Source organism: Mobula hypostoma, chromosome 4 (genome assembly GCF_963921235.1).
Source record: "Mobula hypostoma chromosome 4, sMobHyp1.1, whole genome shotgun sequence".
Lineage (NCBI taxonomy): Eukaryota > Metazoa > Chordata > Chondrichthyes > Myliobatiformes > Myliobatidae > Mobula > Mobula hypostoma.
Window position 1 is genome coordinate 34,138,280 of NC_086100.1, and position 22,491 is coordinate 34,160,770.

Sequence of the window (22,491 nt, forward strand, 5' to 3'; positions counted from 1 at the left end):
ACCATAATATCAGCTCAAAAATAAAGTCATGCTCATTAATCTTTTAATTAACAAATTTTGGCACTATATCAAAATTATAACTGCACCTTCCTTGCTTTCACTGATGCAAATTCGTCTATGATGTGATCAAAGTCAGATTTTTCAGTTTCTTCTCTTTCTACACTCAGCAGAGCAAGATCACAGAGTCTGCCTTGACCCATGGAGGCTCTCAAATATGCAAGTATTAGTTTTAACTTGCTGAATGATCTCTCACAGCTGGCGATGGAAACTGTGATGGTTAGCATTACCTGGATAGCAATGCGAAGATTGGGGAAGATGCTCTCATCTCCATACTGAACAATAAATTCAAGAAGCTCTTCAGGTCTTGATATTTTCATGTTGACCCACCTTGACAACAACATTCTGCAATTCAAAAATTCTTCATATAACTGCTGTCCATCAACATCAGCGCTGTACAATTCGCCCAAATTTTTGCACTTCTTTAGGTCGTTACTGTCGGCGCCGTAGCATAGTCCCTTCCTCGACATTGAGAAGCAACCCAAACTTGGTGTCAGTGTCGTGCAAACGAGCAAACCTTTCATCCATTTCTCTGTGAAGACGGTCGAGTGTTCCCTTCATGACTCTTTCCAATTCCTGCTTAGCTGTTAACCCAGCGTCTCTCGAGTTTTCATCAGCCATTCGATTCTTTTGTCTCTGACAAGTTTTGGATCCACTTTCCTTCTTCTTTGTGAAGAAACGTTTCATGGTCTTCCTACACAATGCTCTGAAATAAGACCATCCTAGTGCTTCTCACCTATGATAATCAAAGACAGGTCATACATCTGAAGAAAATTATTTTTCACTATCCGAGGATGGCTTGGCTGACTTTAATAGAAACTGCTCAGTGGTGCCCCCTTTAAAGTGAAGCCCAGGGCACGTGCCATACCTGCCGTAGCTTAGATGCACCACTGGTGGCACCTTGTCAAAGGCCCTCTGAAAGTCCAACACACAACAGAAACTGATTCTCCTTTGTTTATCCTGCTTGTTACTTCTTCAAAGAATTATATCCTACACTTAAACAAAATATAACACTTTGTGAGACAGTTCCATTTTAGAAATCGAATTTTAGAAATATTAAAGATAAATTCAAAATAAAGCCAGTCTTTAAATTACGGTCATTACCACCATGGTATAAAGGAAAGCAACATATGTTCTTGCAAGTAATTTAGAATGATCTGACATTTCCTTTTTTTTGAGCATTTTGTCATTGAGCCTACTAGGATATCAGCTATACTGGATTGGGTGTTATGTAATGAACCGGAGGCAATTAGGGAGCTTAAGGTAAAGAAACCCTAAGGAGGCAGTGATCACAATAGGATTGAGTTCAACATGAAATTTGATTGGGAGAAAGTAAAGTCTGATGTAGTAGTATTTCAGTGGAGTAAAGGAAATTACAGTGGTATGAGAGAAGGATTGGCCGAAGTAATTTGGAAGGAGATGCTGGCAGGGATGTCAGCAGAGCAGCAATGGCTTGAGTTTCTGGGGAAAAATGAGGAAGGTGCAGGATAGGTGTGCTCCAAAAACAGAGAAATACACAAATGGCAAAATAGTACAACTGTGGTTGAGAAGGGAAATTAAAGCTAATGTAAAAGCAAAAGAGAAGGCATACAACAATACAAAGATTTGCGGGAAGATGGAGGATTGGGAAGCTTTTAAAAACCTACAGAAAGCATCTAAAATAATCATTAGGAGGGTAAAGATGAAATATGAAAGCAAGTTAGACCATAGACAATAGACAATAGGTGCAGGAGTAGGCTATTCAGCCCTTCGAGCCAGCACCGCCATTCACTGTGATCATGGCTGATCATCCACAATCAGTACCCTGTTCCTGCCTTCTCCCCATATTCCTTGACTCCGCTATCTTTAAGAACTCTATCTAAATCTTTCTTGAAAGAATCTAGAGAATTGGCCTCCAATGCCTTCTTAGGCAGAGGATTCCACCCATCCACAACCCTCTATGTGAAAAAGTTTTTCCTCAACTCCTTTCTAAATTGTCTACCCCTTATTCTTAAACTGTGGCCTCTGGTTCTGGACTCCCCCAACATCGGGAACATGTTTCCTGCCTCTAGTGTGTCCAATCCCTTAATAATCTTATATGTTTCAATCAGATCCCCTCTCATCCTTCTAAATTCCAGTGTACACAAGCCCAGTCACTCCAATCTTTCAAGATATGATATTCCCGCCATCCCTGGAATTAACCCAGTGAACCTACACTGCACTCCCTCCATAGCAAGAATGTCCTTCCTCACATTTGGAGACCAAAACTGCACAAAATACTCCAGGTGGGGTCTCACCAGGGCCTTGTACAACTGCAGAAGAACCTCTTTGCTCCTATACTCAACTCCCCTTGTTATGAAGGCCAACATGCCATTAGCTTTCTTCACTGCCTGCTGTACCTGTATGCTTACTTTCAGTGACCGATGAACAAGGACACCCAGATATCGTTGTACTTCCCCTTTTCCTAACTTGACACCATTCAGATAGTAATCTGCCTTCCTGTTCTTGCCACCAAAGTGGATAAGCTCACATTTATCCACATTAAACTGCAACTGCCATGCATCTGCCCACTCACCCAGCCTGTCCAAGTCACCCTGCATTCTCATACATCCTCCTCACACTTCACACCATCACCCAGCTTTGTGTCACCTGCAAATTTGCTAATGTTACTTTTAATCCCTTCATCTAAATCATTAATGTATATTGTAAATAGTTGCAGTCCCAGCACCGAGCCTTGCAGTACCCCACTTGTCACTGCCTGCAATTCTGAAAAGGACCTGTTAATCCCTACTTTGCCAACCAATTTTCTATCCATGTCAGTACCCTACCCCCAATACCATGTGCTCTAATTTTGCCCACTAACCTCCTATGTGGGACCTTATCAAAGGCTTTCTGAAAGCCCAGGTACACTACATCCACTGGCTTTCCCATGTCCATTTTCATAGTTACATCCTCAAAAAATTCCAGAAGGTTAGTCAAGCATGATTCCCCCTTCATAAATCCATGGTGACTCGGACCAATCTTATTACTGCTATCGAAATATGCCACTATTTCATCTTTTATAATTGACTCCAGCATCTTCCCCACCACTAATGTCAGACTAACTGGTTTATAATTGCCTGTTTTCTTTCTCCCACCTTTCTTAAAAAGTGGGATAACATTAGCTACCCTCCAATCCACAGGAACTGATCCTGAATCTATAGAACATTGGAAAATGATTATCAATGTGTCCATGATTTCTGGAGCCACCTCCTTAAGTACCCTGGGATGCAGACCATCAGGCCCTGGGGATCTATCACCCTTCAGTCCCATCAGTTTACGCAACACCATTTTCTGCCTAATATAAATTTCCTTCAATTCCTCTGTTACCCTAGGTCCTCTGGCCAGTATTACATCTGGGAGATTGTTTGTGTCTTCCCTAGTGAAGACAGATCCAAAGTACCTGTTCAGCTCGTCTGCCATTTCCTTATTCCCCATAATAATTTCACCCATTTCTGTCTTCAAGGGCCCAACTTTGGTCTTAACTAATTTTTTCCTCTTCACGTACCTAAAGAAACTTTTACTATCATCCTTTATATTCTTGGCTAGCTTACCTTCGTAGCTCATCTTCCCACCCCCACCCCACCCCCCCCGTATTTTTAGTTATCTTCTGTTGCTCCTTAAAAGTCTCCCAATCCTCTGGCTTCCCACTCATCCTTGCTATGTTATACTTTCTCTCTTTTATTTTCATACTGTCCTTGACTTTCCTTGTCATCCACGGTCACCCCTTACTCCCCTTAGAATCTTCCTTCCTCTTTGGAATGAACTGATCCTGCATCTTCTTCCCTGCTAGGGTATCTTTCCAGTCAACTTTGGCCAGCTCCTCCCTCATGGGTCCATAGTCCCCTTTGTTCAAATGTAATACTGACACTTTCGATTTTCCCTTCTCCCTTTAAAATTGTAGATTAAAACTTATCATATTATGGTCACTACCTCCTAATGGCTCCTTTACCTTGAGTTCCCTTATCAAATCTGGCTTATTACACAACACCAAATCCAGAATTGCCTTCTCCCTGATAGGCTCTAATACAAGCTGCTCTAAGAATCCATCTCTGAGGCTCTCCACAAACTCCCTTTCTTGGGGTCCAGTACCAACCTGATTTTCCCAGTCTACCTGCATGTTGAAATCCCCCATAACAACTGTAGCATTACCTTTGCGACATGCCAATTTTAACTCTTGATTTAACTTGCACCCTATATCGAGGCTACTGTTTGGGGGCCTGTAGATAACTCCCATTAGGGTCTCTTTGCCCTTACAGTTTCTCAATTCCAACCATACTGACTCTACATCTCCTGACTCTATGTCCCCCCTCACAAGTGACTGAATTTCATTCCTCACCAACAGAGCAACCCCACCCCCTCTACCAACCTGCCTGTCCTTTTGATAGGACGTATATCCCTGAATATTCATTTCCCATCCTCTTCCAGCCGTGTCTCTGTTATTCCCACAACATCATATTTGCCAATTTCCAATTGAGCCTCAATCTCATCCACTTTATTTCTCATACTCCGTGCATCCATATATAATACTTTTAATCCATTTAAAGTAATACTTTTACTCCCCTCACCTTTCACATTGATTCCTATTGCACTTGGCCATACTCTCGAATCCCTTCCTGAGCTTTTTACCCCGTTAGTTCTGTTGTCTTTCTTAACTTTTCTTATTCTCTCCTCTTTCTATTTAACTCCATCCTTATATTGCCAGTTTGTCCCCTCCCCCCCCCCACTACTTAGTTATGAAGTTAGCAAACAATATCAAGGTGAATAGGAAAAGCTTTTACAAAAAGCTTTTTCAGAGAGAGGAGGTTAGTTCACAAATAGAGCAAGCTAGTAGACAGTGTGTGAGGGAGGATAGGCAGGGGACAGAGATCAGGAGCACTCAGACCAAAGATGTAGGGGACAAGGAAGAAAAAGATAACAAAGATGTTTTCACCATTAGGGATAAACAGAGAGTAAAAGGTGGAGAATTTCTTAAATGCATCTATTTTAATGCTAGGAGCATTGTAAGAAAGGTGGATGAGCTTAGAGCATGGATTGATACCTGGAAATATGATGTTGTGGCTATTAGTGAAATGTGGTTGCAGGAGGGGTGTGATTGGCAATTAAATATTCCAGGATTTCGTTGCTTCAGGTGTGATAGAGTAGGAGGGGCAAGAGGGGGAGGTGTTGCATTGCTTGTCAGAGAAAATATAACAGCGGTGCTCTGGCAGGATAGATTAGTGGACTCATCTAGGGAGGCTATTTGGGTGGAATTGAGGAACGGGAAAGGAGTAGTGACGCTTATAGAGGTGTATTATAGACCACCCAATGGGGACCGAGAACTGGAGGAGCAAATTTGTATGGAGATAGCAGATATTTGTAGTAAGCACAAGGTTGTGATTGTGGGAGATTTTAATTTTCCACACATAGACTGGGAAGCCCATTCTGTAAAAGGGCTGGATGGTTTGGAGTTTGTCAAATGTGTGCAAGATAGTTTTTTACAGTAATACATAGAGGTACCAACTAGAGAAGGAGCAGTGTTGGATCTCCTGTTAGGGAATGAGATAGGGCAGGTGACGGAGGTATGTGTTGGGGAGCACTTCGGGTCCAGTGATCACAATACCATTAGTTTCAATATAATTATGGAGAAGGATAGGACTGGACCCAGGTTTGAGATTTATGATTGGAGAAAGGCTAACTTTGAGGAGATGAGAAAGAATTTAGAAGGATTGGATTGGGACAATTTGTTTTATGGGAAGGATGTAATAGAAAAATGGAGGTCATTTAAAGGTGACATTTTGAGGGTACAGGATCTTTATGTTCCTGCTAGGTTGAAAGGAAAGGTTAAAAGTTTGAGAGAGCCATGGTTTTCAAGGGATATAGGAAACTTGGTTCGGAAAAAGAGAGGGATCTGCAATAAATATAGGCAGCTTAGAGTTAATGAAGTGCTCGAGGAATGTAAAGAATGTAAAAAGAATCTTAAGAAAGAAATTAGAAAAGCTAAAAGAAGATACGAGGCTGCTTTAGCAAGTCAGGTGAAAATAAATCCAAAGGGTTTCTACAGTTATATTAATAGCAAAAGGATAGTGAGAGATAAAATTGGTCCCTTAGAGAATCAGAGTGGATGGCTATGTGCGGAGCCAAAAGAAATGGGGGAGATTTTGAACAATTTCTTTTCTTCAGTATTCACTAAGGAGAAGGATATCGAATTGTGTAAGGTAAAGGAAACAAGAAGGGTAGTTATGGAAAGTATGACGATTAAAGAAGAGGAAGTACTGATGCTTTTAATGAATATAAAAGTAGATAAGTCTCCAGGTCCGGACAAGATATTCCCTAGGATCTTGAGGGAAGTTGCTGTGGAAATAGCAGGGGCTCTGACAGAAATATTTCAAATGTCATTAGAAACGGGGATGGTGCCGGAGGATTGGTGTATTGCTCATGTGGTTCCACTGTTTAAAAAGGATTCTAAGAGTAAACCTAGCAATTATCGGCCTGTGAGTTTGACATCAGTGGTGGGTAGATTGATGGAAAGTATTCTTAGAGATGGTATATGTAATTATCTGGATAGACGGGGTCTGATTAGGAACAGTCAACATGGATTTGTGCATGGAAGGTCATGTTTGACAAATCTTATTGAATTTTTTGATGAGGTTACTAGGAAAGTTGACAAGGGTAAAGTGGTGGATGTTGTCTATATGGACTTCAGTAAGGCCTTTGGCAAGGTTCTACACGGAAGGTTAGTTAGGAAGGTTCAATGATTAGGCATTAATATTGAAGTAGTAAAATGGATTCAGCAGTGGCTGGATGGGAGACGCCAGAGAGTAGTGGTGGATAACTGTGTGTCAGATTGGAGGACAGTGTCTAGCGGTGTGCCTCAGGGATCTGTACTGGGTCCAGTGTTGTTTGTCATATATATTAATGATCTGGATGATGGGGTGGTAAATTCGATTAGTAAGTATGCAGATGATACTAAGATATGTGGCGTTGTGGATAATGAAGTGGGTTTTCAAAGCTTGCAGAAAGATTTAGGCCAGTTAGAAGAGTGAGCTGAAAGATGGCAGGTGGAGTTTAATGCTGATAAATGTGAGGTGCTGCATTTTGGTAGGACTAATCAAAATAGATCATACATGGTAAATGGTAGGGCATTGAAGAATGCTGTAGAACAGAGGGATCTCGGAATAATGTTGCATAGTTCCCTAAAGGTGGAATCTCATGTGGGTGGGGTGGTGAAGAAAGCTTTTGGTATGCTGGCCTTTATTAATCAGAGCATTGAGTATAGGGGTTGGGATGTAATGTTGAAATTGTATAAGGCATTGTTAAGGCCAAATTTGGAGTATTGTGTACAGTTCTGGTCACTGAATTAGAGGAAAGATGTCAATAAAATTGAGAGAGTACAGAGGAGATTTACTAAAATGTTGCCTGGGTTTCATCTCCTAAGTTACAGAGAAAGGTTGAACAAGTTAGGTCTTTATTCCTTGGCACATAGAAGGTTGAGGGGAGACTCGATAGAGGTGTTTAAAATTATGAGGGGGATTGATAGAGTTGACGTGGATAGGCTTTTTCCATTGAGAATGGGGGAGATTCAAACGAGGACATGAGTTGGGAGTTAAAGGGCAAAAGTTTAGGGGTAACATGAGGGGGAACTTCTTTACTCAGAGAATGGTAGCTGTGTGGAATGAGCTTCCAGCAGAAGTGGTTGAGGCAGGTTCGATGTTGTCGTTTAAAGTTAAATTGGATAGGTATATGGACAGGAAAGGAATGGAGGGTTATGGGACGAGGTGAGAGTAAGAGTTTGGCATGGACTAGAAGGGCCGAGATGGCCTGTTTCAGTGCTGTAATTGTTATATAGTTATATGGTTATAAGTATATAAAAAATAAAAGAGATATGAGAGTGGATATAGGACCTCTAGAAACTGAGACTGGAGAAATAATAATGGGGGACAAGGAGATGGCAGATGAACTAACTGAGTATTTTGCATCAGTATTCACTGGGGTTGAAAGGTATGAGGGAAGAGGAGAGAGTGCTGTTACTATGACAAGGGAGAAAGTGCTCAAAAAGCTGAAAGATCTAAAGGTACATGAATCACCCAGACCAGATGAACTGCGCCCTAGTGTTCTGAAAGAGGTGTTGGTGAAGATTGAGGAGGCATTAGTAATGATCTTTCAAGAATCATTGGACTCTGGCATGATTCTACAGGACTGGAAAATTGCAATGTCTCTTCACTCTTTAAGAACAGAGGGAGGCAGTAGAAAGGAAATTATGGACCAGTTAGCCTGACCTAAATTGTTGGGAAGATATTGCAGTCAATTTTTAAAGATGAAGTAATGGAGTACTTGGTGACACAGGACAAAGTAGGTCAAAACCTTAAGGGAAAATCTTGCCTGATGAACCTGTTGGAATTCTTTGAGGAGGTTACAAGTAGGATAAAGAGAAATCAGTGGATGTTGGACATTTGGATTTTCAGAAGGCCTTTGACAAATTGCCACACATGAGGCTGCTTACCAAGTTAAGAGTCCAAGGTATTACAGGAAAGTTACTAGTATGGTTAGAGCATTTGCTGATTGGTAGAAGGCAGTGGTGGGAATAAAGGGATTCTTTTCTGGTTGGCTGCCAGTGTCTAGTGGTCTTCCGTGGGAGTTGTTGGTGGGACAGCTTATTTTATGTTGTATATTAATGACTTAGATTGGAATACGTGGCTTTATTGCCAAGTTTGAAGATGATACAAAGATTTCTGGAGGGGCAGGTAATGTTGAGGAAACAGGAAGTCTGCAGAAGGACTTAGACAGAGCAGGAGAATGGAAAGCAAGTGGCAAATGAAATACAATGTTGGAAAATGCATGGTCATGCACTTTGGTAGAAGAAATAAATTTGCAGATTATTTTCTAAACAGGAAGAAAATCCAAAAATCTGAGATGCAAAGGGGCTTGGGAGTTCTCATGCAGAGCACTTTTAAGGTTAACTTTCAGGTTGAGTCAGTGGTGAGAAAGGCAAATGCAATGTCTGCATTCATTTCAAGAGGTCTAAAATATAAGAGCAGAGATATGATGCTAAGGCTTTATAAGGCACTGGTGAGGCCTCACTTTGAGTATTGTGAACAATTTTGGGCTCCTCATCTAAGAAAAGACCTGCTGGCATTGGAAAGGGTTCAGAGGAGGTTCATAAGGATGATTCTGGGAATGAAAGGGTTAGCATATGAGGAACATTTGATGGCTCTGGGTCTGTACTTGCTGGAATTTAGAAGGATGAGGGGGGATCTCACAGAGTACAAGATATTAAGAGGAATAGATAGAGTGGATAGCCAGCGCCTCTTCCCCAGGGCACCACTGCTCAATACAAGAGGACATGGCTTTAAGGTAAGGGGTGAGAAGTTCAAGGGGGATATTAGAGGAAGGTTTTTTACTCAGAGAGTGGTTGGCACATGGAATGCACTGCCTGAGTCAGTGGTGGAGGCAGATACACTAGTGAAGTTTAAGAGACTACTAGACAGGTATATGGAGGAATTTAAGTTGAGGGGTTGTATGGGAGGCAGAGTTTGAGGTTCGGCACAACATTGTGGGCCGAAGGGCCTGTAATGTGCTGTAGTATTCTATGTTCTATGTTCTATGAAACCTTTTGAATGTTGAAAGGCCTAGAAAGTGTAGATGTGGAAAGGATGTTTCCCATGGTGGGTGAGTCTAGGACAAGAGGGCACAGCCTCAGGTTAGAGGGGTATCCATTTAAAACAAAGATGCAGAGAAATTTCTTCAGCCAGAAGGTGGTGAATTTGTGGAATTTTTTTTTTACCACAGGCAGCTGTGGAGGCCAGGTCATTGGGTGTATTTAAGGTGAAGATTGATAGGTTTTTGATTGGTCACAGCAACAAAAGTTACAGGGAGAGGACCGGAGAGTGGGGCTGAAGAGGGAAAAACAAGGATCAGCCATGATTGAATAGTGGAGCAGACTCAATGGGCCAAATGGGCCATATGCTCCTATGTCTTATGGTCTTATACTTCTAATATATTTGTTACTCTCAAAGTTCAAACAATGTGGTGCAATAATTAAAAATGCTAATGGCATGCTAGGGTAGGGAACATGCCTTGGAGGTATTCTTAAGATTTTAGAATGTCAACAGAATTTTACAATGTCAGGCAACATTTACACACTAAATTCTGGGTGGCGGGCACATTGAAATCAGTGGGTTTCAATCTGCATTTGGTTACGGAATAATCATTCATTCCTGATTCAAGATTGTTTAATGCCATTTCCAGTACACAAGTGTAAAGGAGAACAAAATACTCAGGATCCGATGCAGCACAAAAAAAATCCAATTAGATAAAGAATACAATAATAAAAGATGCAATAAATACTGTATAAATACATAAGATGGGTTATATGCATAGATTGATTGTATGCCCATCAAGTGACACATGGCACAGGAGAGCTTGTACGTAAGGTGACTCTGACAGTAACACTAATATTGGTTTATCAACTTATGGTCAATTTAACTGGCAAAATTACCATTCTAATATTCATTCTTTTAACCTGTAATGTTGTAGTTATTTTGTCATCATAAGCTGAGTGATGAAGATGACAATGTTACTTGATGTTTTAGCTCCCACTATTGCCCCTTGTCAGTTCCCCAAAAATCATTATCTCCGGTTACAAAAGTAGGTAAGTCTAAATACTAGATCACCAAATTTCCTCTGCATTCATTATATCCTAATGATTAGCCACTTAGAAGCACAATTCAAATTGTGCGACTGGACTAATATGGTGAAAACACAGTATGTAATTAACCAGAGTTAAGTGATTCCCACAAATAACAATCAAAGTTTTGCCACATGGATGATTAGGGAAGTAATGAGAAGAGGAAAATATACAAACGGTCCCCCCTCCATGACAGTGAAACACAACATGTGAATGCAAATATAACATATTTGGAACCATCTTCAGTCATATATAAAGCCTTTCAGTCCTCTCATGATATTGCCATGTGAATGAACGAGTGTAGGTTTTTCAGTGGGTGGAAAATTCAAGAAAGATATTGAGGTTATGCACAATCTGTCATGGTCCCGTCCATGAAATCTGCATTCCGGTTCATCAGTCCTTATTCTGGGATTTCTTGTTTTCCCTTGTTCCATTGGGTGCCTTAATTGAGGCACCTGATTCTCGTTTTGGGCTGGCACATAAATACCTCTGCAAACCAAAGATTCCCTGCTGGACTGTTCCCTTCCCCTCCCCATCCGAATCCCTGACAGTTACCTCAGCGGTTTCCCTTGGCAAGTATCCTCAGCAGTCATCCCGGCCCTGCATCCCAGAAAGCATCTCAGCCCTGCGTTCCAGAAAGCATCCCGGCCCTGCGTCCTAGGAGGGTCCCAGCCCTGCACTCCAAGAAGTCCCTGCTCTATACCCAAGGGCCTAACTGAGTTGACTCCAAGAGCCGAGCCTAGCCTAGTCCAAGAGCCAAGTCCTGGCCTGGAGTTCAAGAACCTCGTCTAGTCCAAGCCACGTCCAAGAACTTCGTCGAATCCAAGCCACATCCAATAACCTCCTCTGGTCCAAGCCACGTCCAAGAACCTCGTCTGGTCCAAGCCACGTCCAAGAACCTCGTCTGGTCCAAGCCTAGTCCAAGAACCTTGTCCTGTCCAAGTCAAGGCTTTGTGTTCTCGTCCTGTCCAAGTCAAGGCTTTGTGTTCTCGTCCTGTCTATGTGCCTCGTCCTGTGCAGGAGTTCCACATCCAGTCCTGTAGCCTCGTCCAGTCCTGTAACCACATCTTGTCCGAGCCTAGATCTGGGGTCCGAGCCCAAGTCACAACCCAGGTTCTGGGTCCCTGTCCAGTCTCTGGCTCGGAGTCCTAGTCCAGGCTCCTAGTTCCAAGTTCCTTGTCCTGGTCCCGTTTTCCTAGTCTTAGTCCTAGCCTGGGCCTCGTCTTGTCCAGGGCCTGTGTCCATGGCCAGCGTCATTTCTTCCTGACTCCCCTTGCTTTCTTGATAAACCTTGTCCTGTTCCTAGTACTTCAGTGTCTGTGTTTTGCTCCCAATGCCCCCTTGTAACACAATCTGATTCCACCTGATGCAGGTTGAGACGTAACAGCAGTAACAAGGGAACATAGTTTTTGTCGGGGACCAAAGAAGGTTTGCTCTTTCTCCTTGTGGCTAAAGGGATCAGGGGGTATGGAGGGAAGGCTGGTGCAGGGTTCTGAGTTGGACGATCAGCCATGATAGTACTGAATGGCGGTGCAGGCTCGAAGGGCCGAATGGCCTACTCCTGCACCTATTTTCTATGTTTCTATGTTTCTATTCTGTGTCAAAGGAATCTTATGACATATCCAAGACTTTCTACTCTTCCCTCCTCCATATGTCTATCACTCTCACTGGGTCCATTTATCAACTTGCCAGCTTTTGCTTCACCCTTTCATGGTGAGAATCTTCCCTCTATCTTTCAGTCCAGACGAAGGGTCTGGACTCTGTGCATTGACCGTCCATTTCCATCCACAGATGCTGCCTGGCCTGCTGAGTTTATCCAGCATCTTCTTAGTTACTTAAGTTTGGGTGTATTCCAGAATTATGCAAGAGTCAAACGGGATGGTACAGAGAGGCAGTGAATATCATCAGTGTCACAGTGATTTCATATTCTCAAAAGATGTCATCAAAGTCCTCCTCACTGACAATCAATATCAGTGCATCTCAAGGATGTGTGCTTGGCTCACTGCTTGACTCTTTCTACAGCAGGGCTCCCACCCTCAGTTAATGGCATAAAAAAGGTCAGGAACCCCTGCACTCTACCCATGACTGTGTGGCTAGGCACAGTTCAGACACTATCAATAAACATGGTGATTACACAACTGTAGTTAGCAGAATTTCAGATGGTGATGAGGAAGCATACGAGTGTGAAATCAATCAGCTGGTTGAGAGATGTCGCAGCAACAACCTCGCACTCAATGTCAGTAAGACCAAGGAATTGATTGTAAATTTTAGGAAAGGAAGGGCAGGGAAACACACAAACACGAGGAATTTTGCAGATGCTGGAAATTCAAGCAACACGCATCAAAGTTGCTGGTGAATGCAGCAGGCCAGGCAGCATCTCTAGGAAGAGGTACAGTCGACGTTTCGGGCCGAGACCCTTCGTCAGGACTAACTGAAGGAAGAGCTAGTAAGAGATTTGAAAGTGGGAGGGGGAGATCCAAAATGATAGGAGAAGACAGGAGAGGGAGGGATGGAGCCAAGAGCTGGACAGGTGATTGGCAAAAGGGATATGAGAGGATCATGGGACAGGAGGCCCAGGGAGAAGGAAAAGGGGGAGGGGGGAAAACCCAGAGGATGGGCAAGGGGTATAGTCAGAGGGACAGAGGGAGAAAAAGGAAAGAGAGAGAAAGAATATGTGTATATAAATAAATAACGGATGGGGTACGAGGGGGAGGTGGGGCATTAGCAGAAGTTAGAGAAGTCGATGTTCATGCCATCAGGTTGGAGGCTACCCAGACGGAATATAAGGTGTTGTTCCTCCAACCTGAGTGTGGCGTCATCTTTACAGTAGAGGAGGCCATGGATAGACATATCAGAATGGGAATGGGATGTGGAATTAAAATGTGTGGCCACTGGGAGATCCTGCTTTCTCTGGCGGACAGAGCGTAGGTGTTCAGCAAAACGATCTCCCAGTCTGTGTCAGGTCTCGCCAATATATAGAAGGCCACATCGGGAGCACCGGATGCAGTATATCACCCCAGCCGACTCACAGGTGAAGTTTTGCCTCACCTGGAAGGACTGTCTGGGGCCCTAAATGGTGGTAAGGGAGGAAGTGTAAGGGCATGTGTAGCACTTGTTCCACTTACAAGGATAAGTGCCAGGAGGGAGATCAGTGGGGAGGGATGGGGGGGACGAACGGACAAGGGAGTCACGTAGGGAGCGATCCCTGCGGAAAGCAGGGGGGGGAGGGAAAGATGTGCTTGGTGGTGGGATCCCGCTGGAGGTGGCGGAAGTTACAGAGAATAATATGTTGGACCCGGAGGCTAGTGGGGTTCACACATTCTTTCTCTTTCTCTCCTTTTTCTCTCTCTGTCCCTCTGACTATACCCCTTGCCCATCCTCTGGGTTTCCCCCCCTCCTCCTTTTCCTTCTCCCCGGGCCTCCTGTCCCATGATCCTTTCATATCTCTTTTGCCAATCACCTGTCCAGCTCTTGGCTCCATCCCTCCCCCTCCTGTCTTCTCCTATCATTTTGGATCTCCCCCTCCCACTCCCACTTTCTAATCTCTTACTAGCTCTTCCTTCAGTTAGTCCTGACGAAGGGGTCTCGGCCCGAAACATCGACTGTACCTCTTCCTAGAGATGCTGCCTGGCCTGCTGCGTTCACCAGCAACTTTGATGTGTGTTGCAAGGGAACACACATCAGTCCTCACTGAGAGATCAGCAATGGAAAGAGTAAGCACTTTCAAGTTCCTGGGTGTTAGCATCACTGAAGAGCCATCCTGGGCCCAACATATTGATGCAATTACAAAGAAGACATGATAATGGCTACATTTCATGAAGAGTTTGATGAGATTTGGTATGTCACCAAAGACTACAGCAAATTTCTACAGATGTACTGTGAAGAGCATCCTAACTGGGTTGCATTGCCATCTGGTATGGAGGAGCCACTGGGCAGCATCAGAAAAAGCTGCAGGATGTTGTAAGCTGCCAGCTCCATCATGGGCTCTAGCCCCGCTAGCATTAGGACACCTTCAAAAGATGATGCCTCGAAAAGACGGCGTCCATCATTAAGGATCCCTCACCCAGGACATGCCCTCTTCTCATTACTACCATCAAGGAGGGGGTGCAGGAGCCTGAAGACACAAACTCAACGATTTAGGAACAGGTTCTTCCCCTCCACAATCAGATTCCTGAATGGACAATGAACCCATATACACGACCTCACTAGTTTACCCTCTCTTTTTGCACTACGTGTGTGTGTGTGTGTTTCTTATTGTAAACTTTAGTGTTTTGTTATCCATTACACTGTACTGCTGCGGCAAAGCAACGTATTTCACGGCATATGCTAGTGATATTAAACCTGATTCTGATTCAAAGTCAAGTATGTTGAAACAGAAATGTAGCGATGGATTTCTTGGCAGCACAATGTGGATTATTACCGATTTATGTAACTCGTTATATAGAAAAAATATACGACTATTACAATATTCTGAAATGAGCATTATAAATATTTGCATTTAAACCAGTACCTTCCAGATAGATTTAGGTCCTCGGATTACTTAAACAACTAACAAATGGGTATTTGAAGCACTTCTCAACTTTAGGTAGTTGCCCTGAACGATCCTCCTGTCAAATTGAACAATTAGCGCTGCGAAATTCTGTGGGGTTAGCCTGAGCGGCGTTATATGATCAACTTTCCCGCAAGCGTGAATCCAATAAACTGAAATACCTAATGCCAGGTGTTCTTGGCTCGGAGTCTGAATAGTTTTCCCCACACTGGCATCGAGATGGATTGCAAGCCACTACTCGAGACAGATTGGAAAAGAAAGACATTCCTCATTTCTCAGCTTTCCGGTTGCCCCTTTGCGCCTGAAGCTTACTGGCTACAAGTAAGCGAAGTAGACATGTTTTGCGGACACGCAATCGTGCAATTAAATGCATGCTACATTTTCTAAAATGAAACACGAATATATGAATGGGACAGCGAGACACATCAGGAGGGACACAGCAAACACAATTCTGAAGCTATTTTAAACGCCCACAGAACTCCGCATTGAGAATAATAGAATAGTTTTGGAGGGTTGACATACAGTGTTTCCTACGGACGTGTTCAGAATGATTTAAAATGATGGGTGATCTAATTGTCTGCAAAGCTGTTCCTTCATTATAACTGCTGCACACTGATACATAGTCTAGTTAGGCGAAAGGTTATAGTTAGGCGAAAGGTTATGTGAGAATTTTCCCCCGTGGGCATGTTTTACACAATGAAAAGAAACCTTCATCATGCCTTCTCTCCATAAAAAGACTTGGTATAGTGCGGCGTGTAATTGGTATTCTGGCCCCGCCGGTTGATGTCACTCTCCCCTCTCCAAGCCCGAGTAGGAGGAGAGTGATGATAATTAGACTGGGCTGCATCACCTCTTCCCCGGATGGATGACTTCATTCTTCCGCCTGGGTTTCCTTTATGTTGGTGCTGGGGTCCCCGGCTCTCTCCAGAGCTCTGCAAACAGGCTCACAAGGCAGCACCTCCAGAGCAGTGACAAGCGCCCAGCCACTGACAACCTGACCAGGATTACCCGGAGAAGTGCCGCTGAAGCCCCACTGGCGTGAGCCACCTTCAATCGGTGTTTTATTTTTTTTTCTGGGAGCTGTTTTTTTTTCCTCTCTTTCTTTCTCCGTATCTCTTGTTGCCGCTTGGTTTCAGCTCTTTCCATTCTTGGAGGCGCTATGTCGGAGATACTGCCCTACAGTGAAGAGAAGATGGCTCATTTTGGCAGCGAGAATGAAGTCAGTCAGCTCTCTTTCAGCTGTCGCCTCCAGGACACCAACACCTTCTTCGGGGGCTCCCAGGCCAAGAGACCCCCCAAACTGGGACAGATTGGCAGAGCCAAGCGAGGTAAAAAGTGGAGACATTCACTTTCCTCTCAATGCGGTTGCCATCTTCTGCCATTTCAGCTGTAATTCTGTTTTGTCTTTGGTTTATAACGTGTCAGTAAATTGGGGGTAAATTGCTTTTCATCTTTTGCCCGAGCGGGAAACAAAGTTTACCTATCGTTATTGGTAAAAATGCAACAACCCTCCGTCACTCCGGTATACGGCAGATTTTTGCAAGTAAGAAACCTCACGACCTGTATCCCACTTCTTTCATTTGTATTATTTTTCGAGGCTGGGGGCGTGGGGGGGGGGGTGGTCTGCGTTCGGCGATCATTGTTTGTCTGAACTCTAATTAGCACTGAATGAAAATGCGACGTGATTTCCAAAATGTGGCTTTCCCAGAGAAATAACAGTCTTTCACCTGAATTCACCCGCCCGGTCATTCATTCCCTTGTGATGTCAATTTTCATAAGGGTCAATTCATTTTGCAGGCTGGGATGGCTTAGACACTAGTCGGTATAATTTCCAGCTAGTCTCCCGCAGGTCTTGATCCAGGGTTTGTCCGGGCACCCTTCTTTCTTCGTCCGACATCGTCCCAATATTTAGACGCATTTTGTGCAAATAGATTTATTTGGCAAGATAAAACTAACCTTTAAAGTACATCACCTCTTTGACATATATTTCATTATGTGAAATCAAAGATGTAAACAAATCAAAGCGAAGAAAAAAAATGAATAAATCGTAAGGTATACTAGAATCTCGCATGATAAACTCGACCCACATTTCAGTAACCGAAGAGAACGTGCAACATTCAATTTGATCATTTACTTGTAAAACAATAATTATTTAATTCCCTTTATTATTTAAATACAGTGCAAACCACGGCGCTAGTACTAAGGAGTTTTATTTAGTAATTACAATGCACAATTTAATATTGCAGCGCAAGATCTTTTCGCTACATTTTTCGGTCATTTGTTAATAATTTTACAGACGGCACCGCATTTCCATGCGGTCTTTATAAGTACGACTCTTATTAATAATTAGGGTCAGTCTTTGACAATGTCAGACGGAGGGGTTTGTTAATTCTGACTGGGAGGGGAAGCTGGTGAAATGTGATTTAGCAATGCCTGCGCGCGATGATTGTCGCTTCTTGGTCCCGCGTCGCCTTTTTGGTATATTTTCAGTCTGAAGGTGTTGCCTAGCGCTGTTGAGGGGGGAAGCTGTGTACAGACTCTAAATTGTTTGTAATTAATTTGCAGTTGTTATCGAAGACGACAGAATAGATGATGTTCTGAAGGGGAGGGGAGACAAAACCTCGTCTGGAGTGTAAGCTGAAAGAGCGCTACCCTGACTCCCAAACTTTTGAAAGCACTTTGGGGCTGTGCATGCGTTTATGGATTGTCCAGAGAGATTTTGGGTCTTGCTGACGAATCTCCAATCCAAACAAATGCACACAAATTGAGGAGCTGTGAATATCAGCACCATTGTCCAAGGCACACACCGATCAAGTAGCTGTCCATTTCAGAATTTCAGACCAAGCGAACGCACAGAAATGGAGTACCAGGTCAACCCAACACCGTCTTCTCAAAGCCAATGCACCGAGATTGGGGAGCTGTGCATTTCCGAATTTACCACAGACTTTACCACGAACACTCCCGATATCGGAGACAATGGCAGTCAGCAAAACCGACTCGATGGCGGAAAGGATGAAAGCAAGAGACAACGGGCGGAAAGGAAGGAATTTTTTTGCATCAAAATAAAAATAAAAAAATTAATTCATCTTGTTGCATGAGCTTCCGGTCACAGTGCCAATATTGATGCCAACAGTCATTAACAGTTTGGCACGCTTCTTTCTAATGGAATTCTTCGTACTTGTATTTTTATATCTAAATCTTTGTAAAACAAATGCTAGTCTATGTAATGTATTGCATTAAAAATGTTTGTATTTTTGGTAAGGATGTATAGACAGGATCCATTGACTTGAAAGACTGATTGACTTTGGTCTAACCTGTGTCAGTATTGGAAAGAGACTTATTGAATGTTATTTATGAACCTCCTAGTCTTTTATTTGTTTCTTTAATTTATTTTTATTTGCAAACATCAATGCTAAAATCTGTATTTAAAATATATATATATATAGTGAATAAGCATTGCTGGATGGATTTGTGAAATTTAAAGGTTTAAGGAATACTAATGCACTGTTTAAGAAGTTTAAAATAATACGCTGTTAACATTAACTATTCTCTTTTTTGGACTCTTTTGAAGCTGTGTTTTTTAATTTAATTTTGTAACCTTTTATGAAGCTTATTCTCGTTATCTGTGCATGTTTACATGATGCGTAATTTTAAACGAAGATATCATTCCAAGGTATATAAGAGCAAAAAAAAATTGTAATGACATTCTAAGAATGAATCATTGTACATTTTATGACCATTTTCACTGTACTTGGTGAATAAATAAATGGTTAAAGGCTGTATGGACAAGTATTGATTTTTTTCTCTCATTCTTCTCCGTTGTCTATGAATGAATTAGTTGAACAATACATAGATTTTGCAATCAATCATGTTCGTACAACTGCCGATGTTATAATTACACGTTCCATAAATCAGAATTTCTCTGGAGAAGAACGATTGTTTCTTTATAATCAGGTTCTTTTCTGCAGTTGGCGCCAACGTGACTTTTCACTGAACCGCTTATGGCTGTGCACATTTGTATACTAACAGTCTTGAGTGGTGTCCCATCAGTAACCAAATACTAATCCTTGAGAACAATTCATCGAGCTCGAATCTCATTCACAACTGGCATTAAAACATCGGCTCAGGTGGGAGCCTAACCAGTCTACGTGCAAAGGGATCGTGTCGCCTGCAGGGTCCCAATTTAACACATGAAGGTCGTGTCATCGCTGCTCATATCCCACTGTCATTGAGGATCTCTAATCATTTCCTGGAAAAATGGATTTTATTTCAAATACCCTTATCTAAATTAATCCTAGCAACACTGAAAACATTGCCCGGTAACAAAAGTGAATGTATCTCAAAGGATTTGAGGTTAGTAAGGAATCGGAACATAATTGGAGGGAGAAGCAAAATGACTGGAAATGAATGAAATCTCAGATTATTATCTTCTCGCTCTGAAGAGCACTCAACATAAACGAGGCGCAGCTTTGATTTTCTACCCCCAAACAATTAATACGTATTCTGACAGTGATGCAGTGGCACGATGACATTGATTTTAAGCGTGTGATTAATATTGAAGGGTAATTGAATTTTAAATCCCGTTAACTGAATTCTAATTATATGCTGTGCAATAACATCAAGGCGATGTGCTCGGTCTTCCTTCGTTATACCTTTAATTTTCATTCAAATAAATAAATGAAAAAAAAGAACCGCAACTAACAATTACCAATGTCCATCAATTGTGTAAATGTGGAATTTGTTTCACATTTAACCGCGAACTTTATTTTCGCCCAGCGAAGGATTGAGCCTAAATTATTTCAACAATGAACCCACGGTGCAACCACCCATAGGAATAGCCCCTTGGCCAAATAAACCGTGCTTTGCACATTTTTTTAAAAAAAATAATCGTCCCTAAAATGAGGAGATTTCTCTCTCTTTTTTTAATGTGTCTGTAGTGGAGCAAACGTCTATCGAGATTCGGTCCTGGTCACTTGAATTTTACCTTGAAACATTAACGATCTGATCACGACATTGCTGACAGGGAATGAAAACTAAAGAAAAAGGGGAAAAAAGAAAGAGAAGGGAGACAGCGAGAGGGTGGCTGTAACTTTCTACAACAAGATGTTGAGCTACTGCTAACCGTTTCCGACATTTTCTTTTTAATTTTAAAGGTGTTAGGTAAATCCATAGTAAGGTACTCAATCACAGCTCTTTACCTTTTTGAAGCGGAAGAGCTAGAAAACGACTTTGAAGCGAGGCTGTCGCGTAAAATTTAATGCCCAAAGCTTTAGACATTTAAAGGTTTCTGATTCCGAGGAAAGCGATACATGATGGACAGACAGCGATATGAATCGTTTATTAGAAACCGTTAATATTAAAACCACATTAAAAAAAGGATTGTGTCCACCCCCAAGAAGACCTTAGGACCATAATCGCCATTCATTTTTCTTCTGTACATTTGTATTGAATTTACTCGCGTAAGTTAACGCGTTCGTTCGCTGTAGCTTTTAACAAATAATTGCGGAAGAAACATCACTAATTTTCATTTCTGATTGTAGGAAAGGCTGCTAAAGATGCTGCCATCCAGTCTCCACGAGTTAAACTTTGAAAAAGCGAAAACAGCGATATACAGTATCTATTGAATATTTTGGCTTAGGCATAAACAATACATACGGTTAGAATAAGACACAAATAAAGGTTTACATACAGAGTTTCATGATCTTTTTGCGGTCTCTTTCAGTTGTAGGTCAAAATAAGTTCTGTATTATCAGAAATGGGGCTGGAATAGGATTTTTTTGCTGCTGTATAATTTATTCTGAGCCTTTAGAGTTGAGTGTCTGAAATTTGAGAATAAACCATTTAGTTTATCAAATCCACTCTATTACACTGTAACTCTTTATTCAAAATTCTACACATTTTTCTCCATATACCATAATATTCTTAATTTTAAAAAACATGCAATTTCCATTTAAGGTCTTAACTCAATTTTTATTTTGTGGCTAGATGTCAACCTACAACTTGCTGTTTTTTTTTCCTGAATTAATCTTTATCTTGTTTAATTCCGATTGTAACCCTGAATTCAAATTCCAGAGCAGAGAGCCTTTTCCATCCAATTTTTTCAGCTGCATCATAATTTGAACCACTTTAATTGGATTACTCCTTAACCTCAAAATCTCCAGGCAATGTCACTCAAATTTGCATAATCTCTCATCATAGTCACAGATTTACAAACTAGTTAATACTTAGTGAATCACTGTGTGAATTTCTTCCAACTCAGCACATCTTATACTGAACTGGACTGTCCAAAACCTTTTTCTGCTCTGAGAAATTTCCCCATACAACCAAGTGGTGTGAGCTTGGTTTTACACTTTGGCCAAGAAGTTAAGAAATCCAGCAGCCTTTTGATTGCTTTGTTCCTTTGTCTCTCTGCCTTCCAAAATTTGGTTATTATGACAGGCAATATGTTACGCATTTCCAGTAGTGAAAAATGCATTTCAAGATAATTATAAAAACTCCATTCTAATCTTACGATTTGCCTTGGAGTCAATCATAGAACGGTATTCATCATCCTGATAGCTTAACTCCAGTGTAGATGATATCTGACTCAGGTTGCCAAAATACAGGACAGTTTTGTTAAATAAGGGTGTGTTCACCATAAATTTGATGTAGCATAAATACTGCAGGCAACAGAAAAGAGATGCTTTCATCCAGTCATCCAGTAAATCTGGTTTAGGGTGTGTGACTTCTAACTACCATATCAACCATTAAATAAATAGATTTAATTTTCATTGACATTGCACCTGGAGGACATTTAGATCGCATGCCAATAAAAAATAGAAGAAAATTAAAGCATCAAGGTGGGACAACATGGCAACATATTTCAGAGATAGCCTGGCAAATTTAGCAATGATAGTCAGTGTGATACTAGTAGTACATCAGCCCAAAACATCCCCCACCTTTCTGTGGTAGTGCTTCGATCTCCCATTAATTTTGACAGTATATCAAGTTACTGTATTCATGCTATTTGGATATGAAAGAGGGCAGTTCTGGCATTTAATTGGTTTGTAAAGAAATAAAAATGTGTCAGATAGCCTCAGTGGCATATTTAATGAATATTAATAACGCTGTCAAGAAAAGTATCAAAAGAAACTACTTGTTAGGAATAAATGGAGTTAATAGTTGAGGGTGAAGTGAAAAAAAATGTGCAAAGGTCTAAAAG

General features: G+C 41.8%; 1 protein-coding gene across 1 annotated transcript; it reads left to right on the top strand.

Moving 5' to 3' along the window:
- The first annotated feature begins 16,183 nt into the window (after positions 1-16,183).
- On the top strand, positions 16,184-19,072 carry camk2n1a (calcium/calmodulin-dependent protein kinase II inhibitor 1a). Its single transcript, XM_063044847.1, has 2 exons — positions 16,184-16,618; positions 17,856-19,072. Exons 1-2 carry the CDS (start codon positions 16,450-16,452, stop codon positions 17,924-17,926), a joined length of 240 nt encoding a protein of 79 aa, XP_062900917.1. The 5' UTR covers positions 16,184-16,449; the 3' UTR covers positions 17,927-19,072.
- Positions 19,073-22,491: the final 3,419 nt, after the last annotated feature.